The sequence below is a fragment of the Marmota marmota genome, unplaced genomic scaffold, assembly GCF_001458135.2.
Source record: "Marmota marmota marmota unplaced genomic scaffold, marMar, whole genome shotgun sequence".
NCBI classification, from domain to species: Eukaryota; Metazoa; Chordata; class Mammalia; order Rodentia; family Sciuridae; genus Marmota; species Marmota marmota.
Window position 1 is genome coordinate 212,110 of NW_025999930.1, and position 22,341 is coordinate 234,450.

General features: G+C 40.1%; 1 protein-coding gene across 2 annotated transcripts in view; it reads right to left on the reverse strand.

The window, feature by feature from the left end:
- Positions 1-4,985: 4,985 nt before the first annotated feature.
- Ptpdc1 (protein tyrosine phosphatase domain containing 1) overlaps positions 4,986-22,341 on the reverse strand; it is a 69,995-nt gene continuing 52,639 nt past the window's right edge. For both annotated transcript variants that reach the window (XM_015506293.2, XM_048800499.1), the window contains 8 exons: positions 22,047-22,218; positions 19,903-19,983; positions 19,571-19,689; positions 18,468-18,605; positions 15,321-16,570; positions 12,264-12,449; positions 9,609-9,719; positions 4,986-7,018 (listed from right to left, as the gene is read on the reverse strand). In XM_015506293.2, the coding sequence (XP_015361779.1) occupies positions 6,899-7,018; positions 9,609-9,719; positions 12,264-12,449; positions 15,321-16,570; positions 18,468-18,605; positions 19,571-19,689; positions 19,903-19,983; positions 22,047-22,218 (2,177 nt within the window). In that variant the 3' untranslated portion in view covers positions 4,986-6,898. The remainder of the gene's footprint in view (positions 7,019-9,608; positions 9,720-12,263; positions 12,450-15,320; positions 16,571-18,467; positions 18,606-19,570; positions 19,690-19,902; positions 19,984-22,046; positions 22,219-22,341) is intronic.

Genomic DNA, 22,341 nt, shown 5'->3' on the forward strand with positions numbered 1-22,341 from the left:
GGGGGGGGGGGGCGGGGAGGAACATGTCCTCACATGACAGAAGGTGAATGGACCAAAAGAAAGACTAAACTCCCTGTGTGAAGCTTCTATCATAACAACAGTAATCCATTCACAAGGGCAGAGTCCTCGTGACCAAAACATCTCCTAAAGGGCTCCACCTACACTGTTGCATTGGGGATTAAGTTTCCAAATCTGAAATTTCAGGAACACAAACATTCATACCATTCCATCCCACCCTGACCCCCCAATCAGATCCCAATAGCCTTAAGAGTCTTAACTCATTACAGCATTAACTTGAAAGTAATGTTTATAGTCTTATCTAAATCAGGTAGAGGTGAGACTCAAAGTACAATTCATCCTGAGGCAAACTGCTCTCCAGCTGTGAGCCTATGAAATCTAGGTTATGTATTTCCAAACCACAGTGGTGGGAAATGCATTGGATACATATTCCCATTCCAAAAAGGGAGCAAGAGGAAAGAAAGAAAGAGTAATAGGAACCAAATAAATCCAAACCAACAGATAAACAATATTCAATTATGAGGCTTGAGAATAATCTAGACTCCATATCCTGCTTTCTAGACACACTGGGGTAAGTATTGGTTCCCCAAGGCCAGACAGTCCACCCCATGTCCTTAGTGTGCTCAGCCCATGCCTGCAGCTCTCCCAGCTGGTGGCTGGTAGCTCTTATAGGTTTCATGCACAGCCTTGCTCCCACAATTCCATTATACATGTTCCTAATGGGGATACTGCGGTGGCTCTGGCCCTGTAGCAGGTCTTTACCAGGCCTGGAGGCTCTCTGAAGCATCTTTTGGAAGCCACGCCCCTACACCTTACATTTTGTGGGCCTGCAGAATCAGCCCCACGGTGAACCCTGCAGAAGTTCACGGCTTGGGCCTTCTTGAGCAATGGCCTAGCAGCACTGGAGCCCACTCGATCCCAACCAGGTGGATGAAGAGCTCTGTGCTGGAATGTGAGCAGCAGAGACCTGAGGTGACCTTGGGCAGCATGCCTCAAAGTCCTCCAGGCATCCTGGTCACCTTCCTGAAACTGTTCTATCCCCAAGGCTCTAGTACTCTGGGCCACTGACAGGCATGGCTGCCAGAAAGATCTTGGAAATGCTTCCCCCACCCAGCTTTTTTTTTTTTTTTCCCTGCAGTAGGAGTAATGAATCCATGGGGACTCTACCACTGAGCTACACACCCAGCCCTTTTTATGTTTTATTTAGAGACAAGATCTTGCCAAAGGCCTGTGCACCACCTGGTCTCCCTTTGTTTTTTTTTTTTTTTTAATATTTTTATTTTAGCTGTAGGTGGACACATACCTTTATTTTATTTATTTATTTTTATGTGATGCTCAGAATCGAACCCAGTGCCTCACACATGCTAGGCAAGCGCTCCACCAATGAGCTACAGCCCCAGCACCTGTCTTCCTTCTGACCACAATCTCCTTATCAAAGGGCTACTTGGCCACACACTTGGTCTTCTCTCAATCATTACACAGTCAGGCTGTTGGCTTTGCAAATCTTTGCTTTCTGCTTCCCTTTTCATTAGGAATTCTGTCCTTAAGTCATTTCTTTTTTTCATAAACAATTATGCCACACAGCAGCCTGAATACTTTGCTTAGAAATTTCTTCTGCCAAATATTCTAGTTCATCTTTCTTTAAATCTGCCTTCTACAAAGTAGACCTAGGACATAGATATAATTCTGCCAAGTTCTTTGATACTTTGTTGCAAGGATGGCCTTTCTCCTTGTTTTCAATAAGATATTCCTCATTTCCATTTAAGACTTCATCAGAATGATCTTAACTGTTCATATTTCTACCAACATTCTGATCACAACCACTACAATAATATCTAAAAATGAGGCTACCATGTTTCTCCTAAGCCCTTACCAGAATTGTTTCAAACAAATGCTGTCTACAGAATTCAAATTCTGCTACTCCTTTCTTTCCTTTTCTTTTTCTTCCTTCCTCTTTCTTTCACTCTTTTACTCCCTCCCTTCCTCTTTTTCTTTCTTTTTTCCTTCCTAGCATTCACTTCTAAACTGCTCTGCATTCTACCCATTACCTAGACCCAAAGCTGCTTTGGTTTTGGTACTTGTTATTGCAACACCCCACTCACCTGGGACCAATTTCTGTCTTAATTCATTTTGTACCACTATAACAGAATACCTGAAACTGAGCAATTTATAACAAACAGAAATTTATTACTCACAATTCTCAAGTCTGCAAGGTCAAGATCAAGATGCTGGTATCTGGCAAGGGCTGTCTGTTACCAAGATGGTTCACTGAATGCTGTCCTCTGGAGAGGAGGAATACTGTATCTCCACATGGCAGAGAGCAAAAAATGACCACACTCCCTCTATTAGGCCTTTTGTGATGGCATTAGTTCATGGTGGAGTTCTCATGATCTAAACACCTTCCAAAAGGTCACCCCTGTTGTTACCTTGGGGAGTGAGTATCTAACACATGAATTTTGGGGGCACATTCAGACCACAGGAGCTTGGCTCCTAGACAGGGGGATGAATGGGTGACTAAACAATTCCTATGTCTCCCCAGCATCAGCCTAGGCCCGAGCACACAAGAAACACAAATCTGTAGCTGAGAGAATGTAAGCTTCGTAATGCTCTCTGAAATTTGTGTTGGAAATCTGTGAGCATACAGGATCTGTTGGAAAATAACTGATCTAATCATGACCTTATCAAACTTTAGGAAATGTCATCCACCAGGCTCAGGAACATTAAGTTTAATATTAGGTGAACCATATGAAATGGCCAATTATTTGGTAATTTCTTGTTACCTATGAAAATTAAATATGGACCAGTCTAAATCAAAGTCTGCTTATTGATTCATTTATTTTTGGTAACAGGGCATTGAACCACTGAGCCAGAACCCCAGCCCTTTTTATTTTTTGAGACAGAGTCTTGCTAGGTTGCTTAGGGCCTTGCTAAGTTGCTGAGGCTGGCTTTCAACTTGAGATCTTCCTTCCTCAGCCTCCAGAGCCACTGGGATTACAGGTATGTCCACGCCTAATGAAGCTTGTTTATTTTTAAGAAGAGAAAGAAAATAATAAAGCAATTCATTAAATCAAAACCCAATGGTCAGGCTGGGAATGGGCTCAAGTGGTAGCACGCTTGCCTAGCATGTGTGAGGCACTGGGTTCAGCACCACATAAAAATATATTGTGTCCACCTAAAACTAAAAATTAAAAAATAAAAAAAAAACCCACCACCACCAACAACAAAAACCCCAATGATATTGTGAAAAACTGCAATCTAATGGTCAGGTAAGAATCCATCCTAAAAATATGTCACCCCCAAACAGGATAGCTTAAGGATAAGACATCTTTTCCTTTTAATCAAGAAAGAGGCAAAGGTTTAACAACCTTCTCTCACTGTATAAATTGTAGTGGGTTCATGAACTTTTTTAAGTACAAAAGGTGTTGTGACATCTAAATCTTATTGGGATATTATTTTTAGTGATTGGATGACTTAGAATGAAGACTCCTCAAGTCCTACTACTGAGTCCATTGTGCTTATTTATACATTGGTTTTATTGTCAGCAGTGGGCTAACTGGAGATCAACTTATACCTAAAAGCATATTTAAAAAATAATAACAGCATCAAGGAGCAGGATTTTGTTGAATAAAGAAATTCAACAAATTGGCCACTTTGTTTCTGTAAACAATTTTCAGCCATCTAGCACTGAGAGGATTCCTGAAGGTAATGTGCTAATCTTGGGCCACATTCATAAAAACAAAAAGCACAAAGAAATATTATTCTTGATTTACCTGCTCTGCTAATTTGGAACAAGGGTCCTATGAGAAAACCCTTTTAATCACTTTTAATCAACGCTTAACATCATTTGGGGGGTTTGAGATGTCAAGAAATTAGGGCATGCACTCTGTCTATAACACACTGCCCCTGAATATCCTTTTAGACATCTTAGACAATAGTCTGAAATGGCATCCAAGCTTATCAGCAAGCATTCTCCATTTTAGAGAAAATGGAGATACTTTTATGAGTGTGGTCAAAACATGACTATTCAATAAAATAGAAAATATCTAAGACTATTTTCATGAAATCTAGTGGCACAGCACATACTCATAAAACTGGGAAGCTGGTTGAAAACATGATGAAGTAAAAATCAGCATATTTGTGAGTTATGCAAATAAATGAAGCTCTACCACCAGAAGCAATTCCTCCCAACAGGCATCAGCAAGTTCACCGAAGTAGGAAAAACCAAGTGGCAAAGGAATCACTTACCTCTAAATGCAACATGCCAGAGACCTTCACACGTTAGAAACAGAGCTGGCTCAGCATTTCCCTAGAACAGAAGATGTGTCCAGTTTCCACCCCAGTTACGGATAATAGGTACTCTCTAATGCCATCGTTGAATCAAGTGCTTGAAGGGACTTTGAGGACCCTGTGGGTGCTCTGGGCTGGGCAGCTGCTCCTGATTAAAAGCTGAATAGGCAGGCAGCACGAGCAGGGAGGAGGGGGTAGTGGGCGTCCATGAGACTTGATGCCTTTTATCATATAAATATGAATAATGCCTTTGTCAAAGTGTATCAAGAGAATTGAGGTACTTCATGTGGTTGGCCTATGTAGTAAGTTCCTAATGTGTATGTGCTCTCAACCTTCTGATTTCTGTTAAGCTGAATTTTACAATGTTAAAACTTCTCCCAATATGTGAGATTTCTATCCTTTGGGCTAAGAAGAACTCCTCATCCATTCAAATACAGGAAGGCAGGAATTTTATTAGCCTGGAGATTTCCCTCAACCATTCCTTTTAGATTTTACCCTCCATCCTTGGTCATTGTGAACCAACTACAAGATGGAGTTGGGACTAACTAGAGTTTGGCTAGCTGACTGCTCCGTCTACAACTCAATCTGCCTATCAGATAATGGAAGGGTAAAACCTTGTCTTTATGGTTAGGGTATGCGTGATGCCAAGGAGCGTCAAGGTAAAGAAATACAAGACGAGGTTATGGGTTTTTCTTTTCACTTTTATTCAAATAAATACAACACTTGTACATAGCTAGTGTACCTGGATTTCCAGATGTGCAGTGCTGTGGTCAAAACATGACTATTCAATAATTTGAAACAAGTACTTTGGACATACAGGCAAATAGCTGGGTTTTTTTTGGTCAAAAAACGACAGGAAAAAAAGCGCTGTGGTGTCACTTGCCCACTGAGGTTGATGGAGGCAAGGACAAGCATTTTTTTGGTAAAAATCTTATTTTTATAATGTAACTCTGGATAAAATGCGATTGCTTCCTTTCCTTCTTTCCAAGGGTAGGCACTTGCAACATGGGACATTTCAGGAGTGGGCAAGCTGGTTTGTCAATGGCTGTTGAATTTGATTTCCTAAGAAAATTCAAACAGTGTGGAAGAAGACCACAGCTAGCCTTTGCCATTGGAGTTAGTGAGACTGATAATAACTAAAATATTTTCTGATGTGCTAGATCCATAATTCAGAAATGAAGGAGCTAGAGAAATTTCATTCATTTTAAATTAGTCTTGCTTCCCCTGAAATTCCATCTTGAAAATTAAGTAGTAGATTCTTTAGTTTGAAATTGGTCTGATTAATATGACTTTTGCTCAAAAAATTAACATCCTTTCCATGGCTTGGCCTTTTCTACTCCCATATATTAATTTAATTTAAATAAAAATTATGGCTTCAAGTGCTGATTGATAGTTTGGCCTATAAGACATGAGTTTGGGCAGTCACCCTTTCTTATCTGAAGCCAGTTAGGGTGAATGCAACCTGGGATCAAATTCAATTTCAAAACGGTAATTCTCATAGTAAAAAAGCGGCTAAAGACAGAGGCCTGAGACAAGTGGGCCTGTGAAAGCCACACACCATTTGGGAGTGTGGGGCCTGTGCCGGGCCATTGTCTGCGTGGATGGGGTATTAGCACAAGCAGGCCGGCCCAGCCCTGACCGCTTCTGGCTCTGAGTCGCCTTTGCAGAGAGGTTGTTGGAACTGGAGAGAGCAGGGCTGGCATGGAGCCCTGCCCCAGCACGACTGTGCTTTCTGTGGAGTCCCTAGGAGGACAAAGGCAAGTCCTACTCCTTAGCAACTTCCCACACTGCCCACTCTGATCCCACTTCCTCCGTGAAGTGTGATTTGGCTCAGCAGGAACTCAGGGAGTGGGAATAAGGCTTGGTGTGTTGAGAATTGCTCCTGCTTCCTGCGACAGCCAAGGCTGAGAGGTTATTTGGGAGCCCAACAAAGGGCAAGCCCACTTTCTACAAGTAAAAAAATCACAGTCACTTCACAGTCTATCCACTAAAGTAAAACTAAATTGCTTTGAAAAATAATACACTTTGAAACTCTTTGACACATTTATAAAAAGAAAAACCAAGAAATTTCAAACAAAGTTTTAAAAAGTCCTTTAAAAATGTATTAATAGCCTCCTTAGTAACAAATATAAAACAGTTTAAGACACTTGGTGACTTTTCTTAGGTCATGTGTCCAGGGGGATGCATACACAGTGAGGTTTTATGACTAAAATTATCTATATGGTAAAATTTCTAGGAAAAGTTCCATCAGGAAAATAAATGTTTTGGAAAGAAGAGTTACTTTTTCCCAAAATGTCAAAAAGAATTAAGGATGTAAACACACATACTTAAAATGTTAACACAACAATATCAATTCAGTCAAATAAATAAAAGAAGGTGGCACTGACTTTATGGCAATTTTTCAAGACTAAGATGTAGCTCAAGGATATTTTAAAATAAATAATTGCTCCAAATAAGAATAATCATTCTTAGCACAAGCCAACAACATTCAAAATAAAGTGCTATGAGAAAAACTTCAGCTTATTCACATATGAACAGAAATGCTATCTTGATCTTTAGATCTAAAATATTCATCATGAGAAAAAATTCAGCTTCACAGGAGGCCTGGGTTGGGGCTGTCCTTTGCCATTTTTCTTTTTTCTTCCAAAATGTGCTTAAATATTTTCCTCAGAGTGTTGTAAACTATTGGTCCATTTTCAGAATCAAAATTAACCTGGTGGCAAAGAAAATTTCTATTCAGTCACTACAACATAAACAATTTGGGGAGAAAAAATGGTGTAGAAAAATATTAACACTATATAAACAAAATTGTATATATTTTTTAAAAAATACACATAATAAATTTCACATTTTAATTGATAGACTATATTAGAACTGTGTTAATTGTGTCAATACCAAACTATGAGTGAAAACTCAAAAATTAATCTCGTGCCTGGATATTTGTTTAATCACATACACCAAAGTCATGAAGAAACCAGTGAATGTGAAGTGCATTTTTAATTTAGAGCTAATCGCTGATGCTGTAAGGAAGTCTCCTCTACTAAACAAAGCACATCAGTGGTAAGTGTGTGCTCCGAGGCCCTATAGCCACTATAGACGAGAGTCAGGGTGACCTCAGTGTAGCTCTCCACCTGCCAGCTATGTAGCCCCATTCATACCGAATTTCTCAGGGCTTCAATTTCCTCCTCCACAAAATAGAGACCAAAATACCCCATGTCTTAGGATTTTTGTGAGAATAAGTGAAACGTGGTACCTGTGAGTATCTAGTATGTGTTCTGTACATATAAAAACCTCAGAAAGAGTTAGTTTTCTTTCTCCTTGCTAGGAAGCAACTATGTAAACATTCTTGGATTCTTTGCCAAGATTTACCATATTTTGGATTAAGAAAAAAACCGAAAGATGAGGATGTAGGAATGATGGAAGGGCTGAGAACCAGAGCAAGTGCCCCTGTACCATTCTCAAAGTAATGTGTGATCCACAGAGAGTTAGGACTTCAGGCTCATAGATTCTCTCCTTCTGGAATCACTTCTCAGATAAATTCTACAACTGCAGAGGATCTGAGATTCTATCCTACTTGCCTGCCAGTCATGGACATGGGCAGAAGAAGTGAAGCTCCTGGTCAGAGACAGACAACTCTATTCCTCCTGGTGGTGTGTGCTTTGTATTCTTATGGGTTTCTCTTAGCCTCTGAGTCCCACAGGGGCAACTCAAGGGCCCAGATAGAGTCTGAACAGCAGGGATTTCTGTGTCACATCTGAGGAGCCCCAATCCTAGGAAATCCCTCTGTCTTTATTTTGCAGTCCTGGAAATCAAACCAGGGCATCATGTCTACTGGGCAAGTGTTTTACCAATGAGCTATACCCCCATCCATGAAATCCCATAATATTTTATAAGGAGCTGCAAGGTAACCTGCCAGTCTCTGCACTGTCTTATTACGAGGGAAGGCTGAAAAAGAAGTCTTCTGCCCCGCAGGCAGAGTTGTCAGTGCCCAGGTCACCAGACTACACGTGGATGCAGAGAGCCGTGGTTAATTGTCTTCTAATATTTTTACAGACACATTCTGAACAACTGATACATCTAACTTTTCACTGGTGTTCCCTTAAAAGAATTCCTCCTGCTTTCTGAAAGGCCAAAACTAAGGATTTTTCTTCCAGGTCCAATTTACAAATATTATCTTAACCACTATAGTATCTATCCTATTTGCAAAAATTCCTTATGAGCACTAATGACAGTTTAACTTGTTTACTTTCTTCAACATCAAACTATAACCCTTTTCCCACGAATGGGCAGATCTTCTGGCTACCAAAGTGCACACGGATGTAAAGGACCACGTGAGTTGCGGAAAACAGACTGCAAGTATGTTGAGTGCTTAGTGCCATAAAACTCCGAGAAGGAACAGGGAGCCAGCAACAAGGATATCCCTTTAGAAAGAGCTGAAGGGAAGGCGACTGGACAAACATTAAAAATGAAGAATGTGGGCTGGGGATGTGGCTCAAGTGGTAGCATACTCACCTGGCACGCTTGGGGCGCTGGGTTCGATCCTCAGCACCACATAAAAATAAAAAATAAGGATGTTGTGTCCACCGAAAACTAAAAAATAAATATTAAAAAATCTCTCTCTCTCTCTTTAAAAAAAAATGAAGAATGTTCACAATGTATGAATGAGTACAAGTAGTAGGTGCTCGTATCATCAATGCTTACCACAGATGTTATCATTCAAAAGCTGAGTTTTCTGTTTAATGACATTTTCATACCATATGTGACAGATAACAAACAAATTATGCAAAGGGGTGAGGGTACTGTTCTCTCGTGGCATGAACCTGGCTGCAAGCCAAAAGGATGTGCACAGAAAGGAAATATTTTTTTGAATCTTAGCTTAGGATTTGCCAATCAGGACATAGTACTGAATCAGGTATGTTGATGTTTAATTCTCAATAGATGGTTTCTTGTTTAAACCCAAGGTAGAACTGGCTCAACAAGAAAAAGTTCTCTGACTCCTAATAGGCACATGACTTAAAAATACTTAATGCCCGATTGTTTCTCCTTTCTTCTATATAAAAGCTCTTTGTTCCAATAATCTCTTTCAAAAAAGCCCCAGTTAGCTTTTCCTAATATCATTGAAAACTTTAATTTTTTTGGCTCCAACTCTGTAACTACTTATAGAAATGCCAAACACATTTCCATTAAGGGGAAACACAGCTAGACAGTTTATATTAGAGGAGGAAGGTGATTTCTGGATTCCTAATCTACAAAGATGATGCTGATTTGTAGTGTGGAAAAGGGGCGGGAAGAGTTGGACTCACCTTAGTGAAAGCCTTAATGGCGTGGGCAAGGCAAGCTTCCTCCACTTCCATGGGAATTGTCTGCAGGTTCACTAGACAATGCAACACGCAAAGGATAGTCTGGTGCTGTCCCTGCATTTGCAGAAATTGAAAACAAAAAGTTGTTTGAAAAATGCTGCAAACAGGAGGATTGTGAGTTTAAAGCCAGCCTCTCTAACTTAGCAAGGCTCTAAGCAACTTAGAGAGACCCTGTCTCATAAGATATTTAAAAAAGGGCTAGGGATGTAGCTCAGTGTTTGAGAGCCCTGGGTTCAATCCCTGGTACCAAAGGAAAAAAAAAAGCCTCAACAAGTCAACTCAAAAAACAATCATAAAGTGAGCAATTGGTTTGTGACCCAACAATCAATCTCAAGTGATTAACTAAGTATCTACCAGGAGGGGCTGGAGTTGTGGCTCAGTGGTAGTGTGCTCGCCTAGCATGTGCGAGGCCCTGGGTTCGATCCTCAATTCAATTCTCAAAAATAAAATAAAGGTATTTTGTCCAACTACAACTAAAAAAAAAGGGCAAAATACAAAAAAAAAAAAAAAAAAAAGCATCTACCAAGTATTTACTGTTATGTATTAATATAATCTGAAAACCTTTCAGGGTACGTTAGCAAAGCTAGTTAGCTACTGTACAAAAGTACAACTGAAGATCAGTGCAGAAAACAAATGTTTCTCCTGCAGTGTACTGAATAGATTTTTTTCCTTCCTGCTGTTTCTGGATACAATCATTTCGGTTTGGCTAGTAGATGCTGACACATCATGGTGACCTGTGCACTAATCAGTTGGCACCAGGCAATTAGTACCTGTGTGTCCAGCCTGTTGCAGATGCTTCAGGAAGAGGTTGGCAGATGCAGAAAGTGAGAGGCCAGCCCCTTGAAGCCGTACTTAGGGAGACAGCCCCCAGCCTGAGGAGGTGAGACTTATAAGGATGGGTCCATTGACTTGACAGCTGGGAGATGTTCCATCACCTGAACAATACATATCCAAGTAGTAACCCACCAATTTCAACTTCTAGAAATCTAAGAGCAAAATATGAAATACAGAAAAACCTGCAAACAGAAATTATCAATTCAGTGATACTTATGAAATAAAGAACCTGAAAGAATGTAAATGTTCTACACAGGAGCTGGGTGAATTATGATAAAACAGGTGTGACAGAGCTTGACTGGCAGAGCTTGCATGGGTTTGTGCCAAGGAGACCTGAGTCTGAATCCTGCTGTGACACCTGCCAGGATCCTTAGCAAGCTGCTCCACCTTGCCTTGTTTGTAAGGGGAGTCCTCTATCTCCAAGCACTATCAAGATGAACAGAAGAGCCAGGACAATGACATCCTGAAGGGCTTGGCCCACAGCTGCCCCACAAAGGTTCATCTCCTGTCTCCCTCTCCTGTTTTATCTCTGAAATTTAACTACTGGAAAAAAAAAAAAAAAGGAACAAACAAACAAACAAACAAAAATACCCTAAGAAAAGGACTCCAGATACAGGAAAAATCTTTTCTTAAAAGATTTGCATCACACAACTGTGTGCTGTCTCTGTGTGCATGCATGTTTGTGAGGGTACCTCTGTGTGTGTGTAGTCAGATTTTTAGTGGAGATTTGGAAACAATGAGACATTCTGAAAACAATGAGACATTGCACCAAGTAACTCAAGGTTGTTATGGGATAACATTGTTTTCTGAAACAAAAACTTATTTTTAACAGTATCTTTATATTGTTTAAAATACTAAATTGTATGAAAGTATTGTAAATGAAAAGTTTCCCTTCCTTCCCAGATCCACTGTCCCCTAGTGTCCTTCCCTGAATGCAACCACTACAACTAGTTTCTTTTCATTCTACATTCTTCTACATTTTATAATATATAAATTATATATATATATATATATATATATATATATGCATATGTGTGAATATATATATATCACCCCTTTTTAAAAATACAAAGGGGTGTATATTCCAACCTACTTCATAGTTTTCACATATACATGTTCATACTACATAAGTCAAAACAGATGCCCAGCTGTGAAAAGGGGGTTAATGACATATCCCTGATTGAGAACCCCACACATCCACTGCAGCCAATTTTTATGAGAAGCTTATACTACTTGTATACTTTTAAGCAAAAATGAAATATAAAATTGTATGTTAAAATAATTTTTATTGTGGGCTGGGGTTGTAGCTCAATGGTAGAACGCTTGCCTAGCATGTGTGAGGTACTGGGTTCAATTCTTAGCACCGCATATAAATAACTAAAAAATAACGGTCCATTGATAGCCAAAAAATATTTTTTTAAATTTTTATTAAATCAAAATAAGTATGATAAAAGATTTGAAAATATTTAATGACTCTTCTAGGATTATGGACATTTTTCCATTTTATTTTTTTGTATTTTCTAAACATTTATGCTATAGATTAATTTTTTCTCTCTCTCTCTTTTTTTGCAGTGCTAGGGCTGAAACCCAGGACCTTGCACACACTAGGCAAGCAATGAGCTACATCCTCAGTCTTCAGTTTCTTCTCTTACCTTAGAACAACTATTAATTTAGACCTAGCTATGAGATTTTATATGAGTTCGCCTTTTGTAATGGATTTTTTTAGCCTGTGAAACTCATTAGCTGGTCCAGCAGCGACTTTACCTTCTCTAATAAGAACAGGGCTTCGGCAGCATCTGCTTGTCTGTCAACCAACATGTCCACATCCTCTTTGGTGATTACAGGCTCCTTTAGTTGCTCCACCCAAGACCACATCAAACCACATAGGATGAAAGGATCTCTCTCACCACATATTCTTTCCCAAGCTCCATCTCGGGAATTTAGTTCTTTCTAAAAAGGAAGAGAAAGAAAGATAGAGACAGACACAGAGACAAGGAAGAAAGGTGCGTGGGCTGACGTGGATGCACAGGCTGCTCAGGAGAGTAAAGGCTCAGGCTCTGGGGTGCGAGCTAGGATCACCCCCCGGCCCCTACACATCCAGGTGGAGGCACTGAGGTAACTTAGGGAACTTCTTGAAGCCTCGGTCTCTCTCTGTGGAGGTCACAGCCTGCCTCATACGTGCTGGGGCTGACCACACAGGCAGTTCAGGAAGACGGAGCCTTCCTTTTCATATGAACAAAACAGAGTACTGATTGCAAGGAAGCAGAATGGTAGATGAAAAAGGAAAAATAAGGGGCCATTTGAAAATTAACCCGGGATCTCAGGCAAAGCTTTTGCTTAAGACTTCAGAGTGAATGCAAGTTGGTTAAGTGTGAAATATGTATTTAGTTTTAGAATTCTATGTAAAATTTACCAAACAACAAGCTATGCATCCTGGAGTTTTCTAGAGTGAATATAAACTAGGCAGCCCTGCTAATACTACAAATACCTGGAGACAACTTGAGCTTGAGATTTTAAAACTTGACCTCACAGAGGGCTGGGTAAAAGTGAAATAGAATTTGAACTAATTTCTGATGGGGATCACACTTATGTTTTAGTAAATCAAATGTAGTTTTGCAGTAATAGTGTTAATAATTTACCCATTTTCACCCATCTGATATTTGCAGCCTACTAACTATGAACATGAACCATAATACTTGACTTATCTCTGATTTTCACAGCAATTCCACAGGGAGGCTACTCACAGATACAAGTAAGAGATGAAGGAACTTGCCTGGGAGCTGCAAAGCTGGAAGATGGTAGAGGAGGTGTTCCACCTCATCTGCCTCACTCCAGCTGTGCCTGCTGTGCCACAGAGACTCTCTGGTACTGGGTTTTTCTTTATTATCTTTTAAATAAACCAATACATTTAGTTGTCTGCATTCCTTGCCATCCCACAGATCATGTATATAACAGTAGCTTTTGATTCAGTTTTATGCAGCTCATGAGGAAACAAGCTGGACAGAACTGATTCTACCCACGAGCCTTCTCAGGGAAATGATTACTTTACCAGCCTCCCACAGGCTTTCCGGTAGGGGGAGGAAGACATAAGGATATAATGGAAAATATTACACACGTGGCTGCACCCATCATCACTCTCTGTTCTCAAGCCATACAACTTTGAGCAAGTCACTTAACCTCTATGACCCCCTAATTTCCTCACCTGTGACACTGAATTCATAAGATTAACAAGGAATCTATAAATAATATCATTTGCCTCATAGGATTTCTGTGAAAATCACATGCACTAATATACATGAAAGGACCTATTATAGGCACAGGTAGCAGTATACTATTCAAATAATGTTTCTTTTTTCCAGAATGTAACTAATTTTTTTAAATTACGGAAAGACCCAAAATAAAGTCTAAAAAGGAAAAAAGATGGGGGAGGGGAATTATCTCAAAGGTTTATGTTCACCTCTAGAAAATGCTTTTTGTACATATTACTTGTTGAAATAGTCTGCCCAAACCAAGTCCTGACCTCATCAGTACAGGTGTAGCTCACACGGGCATTTGGCCCCCCAGTGGTGGGGGCGCCACATTCTTTACCTAAAATGGAAGACTCTCTTGCTTATTAACTCTTGACACAGTAACACACGTAAGCAGGAAATGCTTACGGATTGAATGGAAGAGTTTTTCAGTTTGCAGTATAAAATAAAGAAAACAATTCATCTTGGAAGAAAATAATACATTTAACTATTTGTTAGGCAAAGATGAAATTTTATCAAAATTCTCTCCCCTCACATAGCTTCAAAATTAATTTTCATGCCTCTGCATCTGAAGAGATACTAGAACTCGTAGAAATTTACATGTTTTCTTTAATTAATATTGTAATAAGACAAGGAATTGGGGTTTTGGCCTAGCATGTACGAGGCCCTGGGTTCAATCCTCAGTACCACATAAAAATAAACAAATAAATAAATAAAAGGTCTTGTGTCCAACTACAACTAAAAAGTAATTTTTTTTTTAAATAGGAAGAGTAATTATTAAAGTAGATTATGGGCTGATAAGTCAAGATTTTCACTGGTCAGGAGTCTCAAGTCAGTTCCATGTTGGGGCAAACGGTTTGCCTGTTTCTGATAACTGGGTTTATAATGCCCGTCTTTTCTTTAGACCAGGCCTTGAATCATTTAGGGCAAAGAGTGCAGCCAACTTAAGACTTTCTAGTGAAAGTATAATACAAAGGGGAATTAAAATTAAAATTTCACATTCTAATTTAAATAAAAGTCAAGAAAGGGACCTCAAAGTCCTCCTTTCAGATAAAACTAACAGCATCGCGGTGGTCTGTGGTCATTCCTGTTTGCTCTCCTGAATGCTGGCCTCACGTGCTGGAGAGGGATCAGCAAGTCTGAAGCAGAAGAGGCCACGCGGGCAGGCTTAATCAACCCTAGTGCCAATGAGATTTGGGAAATTATTTATGTCTCTAGGTCAGTGGTTTTCAGTGTGGCTCTGTGCCAGGCCTCAGGTTAGAGATATTTCGGTTCAGTTCCTAACGCCATCTTCTTAAGGCTGGCTGTTTCCACAAACCCAGTGAGAAGGAAGCTAGCAGCATCAGTGCCTTGGGTGGACTAAATACCTTCATGCACAGAGATTTAAATGAAACCCCACAACCACCCTGTCACTTTTATCATGTCAGATCTGGGAAACCTAAAGTTCAAAAGTTAAGTATAATATAAACATATCTCCACATTTTTATAACAAATAAATTTGCAACAATGTATTATATTTTTGCTTTGACATAACTATTTCCTGAGCATATATAATTAAATGAAATTCAAATACCTGCCACATTTCTACCTTCTTTTTCACTTCCTCCTTTTCTACAAACTCATTTAAATTTGCCAGGGCTTTGGCTGCCAGTATCCTCCTTGCGTCAACACTCAATTCAGATGGCAAGTCAGCACGTGGCACTGCTTCAGATAGACCTTTGCTGTCCTGGGTTTCAACCAACAACTGTGTCTTGGGACTGAAGCCACAGTCTGGAGGGCTGCAGCAAGTCCTGCCCTCCTCCTCCACAGAGCCGGGGCCCCACCCACTGTGTGGTTCATGACAGTGGGCCTCTCGCTGATGAGAAGGATTTACATCCTGATGGGCATTTGCAAAGTTGGGTGTAACTGGTTCCCCAGGGTTGCGGGAGCCTGAAATACCCACAGAGAAGGTTCGACTTCGCTGGATTTCCTTTGGAATGTCTCTCCTACAGAAAAGCGGTGATTCATTATCCTTGGGTCCTTCCAAACTCCCACACTTGGAGTGATTCCAGAAAGAAAACGTGTTGCGAACCAGTGCCTCCTTCTGCAGCTCTAGCTCTGGAGATGGTGGGACGTAAGGGTGTCTGGCGGGCTTCTGCTGCTGGAGGGTGTGGCCCAGCAGGTCCTGTGCAGGCACGGTCCATGGAGTCTCCCCTTGCTCCAGGAGAGCTTCGGCCCTCTTTAAGTCGGAGTCACTATAGCTGAGTCGCCTTTTCAGATGATTCAGCGGCTGAAGGCACTCGGCCTTCCGCCTCTTCCAAAGGGGGTCAAACTCCTGATGGGTGGAAAGAATCACATCCTGATTCTCAAACTCGGCCACCACTGCAGTAGGGTTAAGTGGGTCTGAGGCATCACTGCTGTGCCTCAGCAACTCTTCATCCAGCCGCATTGTGACCATCTCAGACACAGTCTTCTCAATTTCAGCAGAGAGTCCAGGTCCTTCCAACGTGTCCTTCATCACCACTGGCCTGTTTTCAGCCAAGTCCAGCAGCAGTTTGCAGACCAGGTGGATGATTTTTGGCACATGTTTCAGAAGTCGTGCCTCATAACCATGAAGCAGGTGACGCTGGCGAATTAGGTACTGGGCTAATGTGACAGCATGTGCTTTGGGATCGCAGCAAGAGAAGATACTGCGGAGAGGAGTCAGAAACTGAGTAAATTCCCGCACACACAGCAGTTGTCCTCTGGTTTGTATGGAATTGGGTCGCTTTGCCCGCACAAATATAATTGCTTGGTCAGCAGTCATTCTTGTTGCAAAAACTAAATAACATGCTATTAAAACACCTAAATAGTGAAGAAGGGAAGATTGGTATTAGAAAAGTTTATAGTTTCATTTGTTTTATTTATCCCTCTTTGAAGATTTAAAACTTGAATACATGTTATGAAGTCACATGAACACAGGCACATTTGAAGGGAAATTACCAGGATAACTTTGAAACTTTGTGTACAGGCATTTATTGTGCTTCTCTTATTGAATAAACTTTATTTACCTGTCTGTGTGGTTGTCCCTCCCTGTGATGAGTCACCTGCAAACCCCAAGGATGGGTGAGCACAGAGCTGGCAGGTGAAGAAGCACGGAGCGGGAAAGGCATGGCTGAGCGAGCTGGGATCTGGCCTGTCCGCCATCCTTCTGCCCAACTCCAACACACAAGAAAGCAAGTCCTGCTCTGTTTTCCACTCTGAAAAGCTCTGTCCATCCAACCACTTGGTACCTGAACCCCTACCATCTTTGCCATCAGTCACCAGAATGCTCCACCACAGTGCTCTCCTTATTCGGATATCTCTTTGGAGATTATTCACCTCCACTGCCTACTTTTCTTCCTGACAATCTTTCTTCCAAACTATGTCTATACTAACCTGTGTTTTTCTCCAGACCATGATATAACTGTTTTTTTATAAGCCAGCTTTGCCAATGTACATATTATGGATCTAATTAAGATGAGTAACTAATGAAAAGGTAATTATCAATCATTTTAAATATAATAACTAATAATTCAGTAAAAGGCAAATCAAAGATACCTATGAAATTTACAAGTTCGTGAACTTTTTTTTTACATAGGAAACCAACCTCTGAAAGCTGCTTGCTCCCTGGTTTAAAGTAAGGTACAATGTATCTTTTTCACTGAGACACTGGCAGATCTTTAGTGCAAGGATAAAGTATCTGGAGAGCTATCCGGTGCAATGTCTAGGGACGCTGACATATCAGCTTGACCCTAAGAGCTAACCATCTTGATCAGAACAGAGTCCTACCTCTCAGGGTACTCTAGGCAGATGGGAAATCCCCGAACAGATGTATGGTACTCTGTGGACGGAACTGAGCTGCAGGTGGTTTGATCAGACTGAGCCATGTGACAATGAAGATATCAACCCAAGGCCTTTATTGCTGCCCTCAGACCAGCAATATAACAGATTCTACTGAATTTTTAAATAAAATCACTAATGTCTATACAGAATTCTATGTAAAAAATTGACTCTTTTTTTAAAACACATCCTTACACCTCTAAAAGCAGAGAGCACATGACTCTGGAGTAAGCAGTCATAGATGCAAACGCTAAAGCAGCAAACTGCTTAACTTTTCTGAAACTGCAGTTTCTTCTGCTTATACTGTTGATAAAAGTTTAAAAGAAAGCAAATATAAAACTCTTAGAAAGTAGTAGGTGAAACAATGCTTGCTATTTTCATTATTGGTTAAGAAAAATCTATAGATAAAAAAGACATTATGTATCAAAATGTGTTGTTATTCTTTAAAAGAAAACAGAGGGGGCATGTAAGTAATCTTAGAAATCTGTTCAAATATGCTAGGTTTTCAGCTCTAAGTCATTCAGAAAATATTCTTACCAATGTGTGGTTATTGTAACCACCCGTTTAAGATCGGGGCTGAGGATGTGGCTCAATGGTAGCGCGCTCGCCTGGCATGCGCGGGGCACTGGGTTTGATCCTCAGCACCACATAAAAATAAAAAAAGATGTTGTGTCCGCTGAGAGCTAAAAAATAAATATTGAAAAATTCTCTCTCTTTAAAAAAAAAAGATATTGTGAATATATTTTATTCACGTTTTCCATTTCACACCAAAGCTTTGATAGGATTCTAAAAAATATTTATTTTTTTAAATAAATAGGAAATCTTATTCCTTATATATTTAAATGCCTACAAGATAATAAAACCACCCCCTAGAATTTACCTGTTCGGCCAAGCCCTGCGTGACAATGAATGGCTACTTTTCCTTCCTGTAAGGCAAACGTCATCACCTTCACCATATCTAAGATGGTGGTGAGAGATGCTACACCGTAATCCTTCCATCCAAAATTGTAGAAATAAACTGGGCAATGGAAAAGAGAAAGGCAAAACAAATTAACATAAAGAAAAAAATACTTGCAAAAACATTTGAAGAAAATGAATGAATCATGGAAAGTATACAGCTATAAAGCACATAGATTTCACTAGACTTACAGGTCCCTTTACATTTCCAGTTAAATTTGTTAACCTCTCTCACATTCTGTATCACTTAAGACATTTCTTGCCAACACTCAGCCATTAAGAATTAAGAAAAAGTAGAATTACAAATTAATAAAATCTATGACCCCCCAGTGGAGGTAAAGCATTCATTCCTGTCTAAACACAGAAATGTCCGTGTCTAAATGACTGATAAATGACTAAAGATAGTGTATTTAGGTTTTCTACCCAGAATTTAAAAAGCTAGACACACACATCTTAAAAACAAGTTCTAAGATTGCACGTTTTTCCAGTTCAACATGGTTTAAATAACATGCACTGAATGGATTCTATCTCAAAGTTCCTGTGTCTGAGGAGCCTCTGTGATTGCCACAAGAATATCCTTCTGGAGGCAGGGCTGGCAGCAGTAAAATTAGGAACATGTCCAGCTTCTAATACTTATTGCCATTTCTAAGCTGTGTGATATCGGGTAAATCAGTAACCTTCCAGGCCTCTGTGGACTCTAGTATAAAACAGAGATAACAACTGTATTACGCAACTCTAAGTCGTTCTGTGAGGATGATGGACATGCTGCAGGCATCAGCTGAATGGAAGCCTTATCCTGCAGGGTGTCCTCCCAACGTCCCTCTCCCAGAAACAAGAAACCCTGTATTGCAAAATAATCCCAAAGAATGAAAGCATCATTTAGGGTCAATGTTAGCCCATCTTCATTTTCTATGAGCCCTGCTACAATGCCGTGTTTATTTCTATCACCTTTTAAGAGCCTAGCCAACAAAGTCTCTGAGTGCTGGTCCTGCAAATTCACAGAGAGGAAGGTAGGAAGGAACTTACTGCCAGCCTCCATGAACGTCTCAGGAAGATATGTGAAGCCACTTTCTTGTTCCAGAGAGTTCCCACAGCTAGCATGCTCACCAGGGCGCTGCAGGTTGATTATTGTTTTTATGCCATGACTTAAAGAAAAAAGCAATTAGTCATACTGTGAGCTGGAGCTTTTAAAAAAAAATCATCTCTGGCATTAATAAACATTAATTGCTTCTCAAACTTTTAACTTCTTTTAAAAGAAGCTCTTCAGTGCCTATTTTTAAAACAAAAGCACTTTTTTACTTGAAGGCACATGCAACAAGTGAATCTGCGCACTCAGCACGTGAGAGACGCAGACTCACCTGAGGAACTGCTCGATGATGTGGTACTTCTCGAGAAGCTCAGATGACGGGCGAGCCATGGCCAGGATACTGTCAGTGATCCTGCAGACAGGGGAGGAAATGGTGCACAGAACCCAGAATGTCAACCTCAAAGGACTGAGATATGGTTCTTTTCCTACGATTTCTGAAACCTGTAAGAATATTCTTATACAAATCTGGCATTGCACTTCCCAGAAAAAAATTCAGGACATAAAGTATTTATGAACTCTAACAAAGTATCTCCAAGAACTCTCGAAAGATTCCAGTGGCATGATGGAGAAACCTCAGCTAATGGCAAAGGTAACAGTCTTGATTAGCTACCCCATGGTTAGTGACTAAATGAGGAGGGCCAACCAGGAGGCACTTCTGCACTCCAGTAACTAAACCTCAGTTAACTAAGGTATTAAGTGGGGAGAATAATGTCTGCTTCGCAGGGTTGGTGTGAGAATTTGACATGATCTGGACACAAAGTCTTTAGCACAAATCCTAGCCTATGGTTATAAATAAATGCTGAGTTATTAATTCAGCAAAAATTATGGGTTCCAGTCAGTTAGGCCTGGCTTAAATGTTGCCTTTTCTACCATCTAGTTGTTAAGCAAGTTAATCTCTCTGGAACATCAATAAAATGGCACTAAAAACTCACAAGAGTTTTATGAAAACAAGTGCTAATAATTTGAAAGCATCCAGTGCAGTGCCTGGTTCATAGCCAAATGAATGTTTATGAATGAATGACTGGAAAGAAGCCCAATAAACAGCTATCACTCATGTCAGGTCTTTGGCTTTACTCTGTTCTGTTCAAAGTTCTCAGTAGCGGCCTGGTAAAGATATATAGTCTATAGTAAGCTGTGAGTCATATGAACCTCAGAGGAGTGACAGAGACATTAGATTACCAGGGAGGGATCCAAAAAGATAGCTCCCCTATGGGAAAATGTGTAAGATTTAACACTGACCCCAAAGGTTTGGGATACCCCATATTTACTAGAACTTAGTAAAAAATGAGGGAGATGGAATGTGAAAACAGCAGAGGTGAAAAAGACTCACGTGGTTTAGTCAATAATAAAGCCCAAACTATATTACTACAAATTTACTTGGCTGACTATGGCTCAGGAATAACATTTTGCTTCATCATACATTAGCACGGCAGTGCTGGATCTGTATATTGGAGAACAAAAAAGACAGTGGACCCCAGACTAAGTCACTACAAATGTACCTGGCAAATCCAATAGGAAACTCTGCAGGGTACAAGTCCAATAAGCTGGTTAACAAATATCTAATTTATACATGAATTCTTGATGTATAAAGTAACTCATGATTAGAATTCTTTTTTTAATTTTTTTTTAGTTGTCAATGGACCTTTATTTATTGATACATGGTGCTTAGGATCGAACCCAGTGCTTCATACATGCTAGGCAAGTGCTCTGCCACTGAGCCACCCCAGCCCTAGAATTCTTTTAATTCTTTTAATTTCCCTAAGCATGTTTCAAATGTGATTTGATTATTCTAATTTCAGATGTCACTATATCAAAAAAGGTATACCTGACTAGTTTATTGTTACTTCATAAAAAGGCAGTATGATTCAAGAATGATATTAATTGCACTTACACATCAGAAACAATGCAAGCATCTTAGGCTGTCTACCGAGCTGACAACTTCTGCCACTTTAATAAGGCAGACTAAAGAGTATTTGTGTGAAAATATGTCCTTTCACACGGAATATAAGAACAAAATAAAAGTAAGGCTAAAACTTACCTGTATAAAACTGAAGAACTACATGTGTACCTCAAAATTTTCTCAAATTTACAGCTGAATGTTTTTATTATTTCTAGTAATTTCTGAAATTTAAGAGCTAATTATCCATTTATTTAAGATATGTTACATGCATCATTTCTCTTAATTGAAAAACAAACCCCTATGGCTTTGGCTTAACTGTTTCCATCTCATAGATGAGAAACTGAAGTCGAGCAGGCCAGGATCCGACAGTTGGTCTAGAAGCAAAGCCAGAGATGGTGGCGAGGTCCCCTAGGTTCAAAGCCCACACTGCCCCTTCCACTCCCCTGCCTGTCGGCTCACAGGCGTCCTCCTTCCTTTATCCTATACAGCTACTGAAGACCCACAGGATCACTTACCAGGACGAGTAAATACCCTTAATAGCTTGCTCCTGCTCACTCCAGCGGGCTGGATTCTCATACTTGCATGCTTTACCACCACATGCCATGGAACATGCCATGTGTCCAGGGATGACATGCCGTAAACGCTCTCCCACTTTTGTATATTTCGGTGTTGGACGTTCTGAATTTCCTAGAACATACGAGGAGGGAAGACTCAAAATCCCAGTCTCCAAATGGAACTGATAACAGGGGGAATAGTTCCTGTTTCATCTTAGCATCATAGATTAAGAACTGGTGCTAAATCCCCTTCATC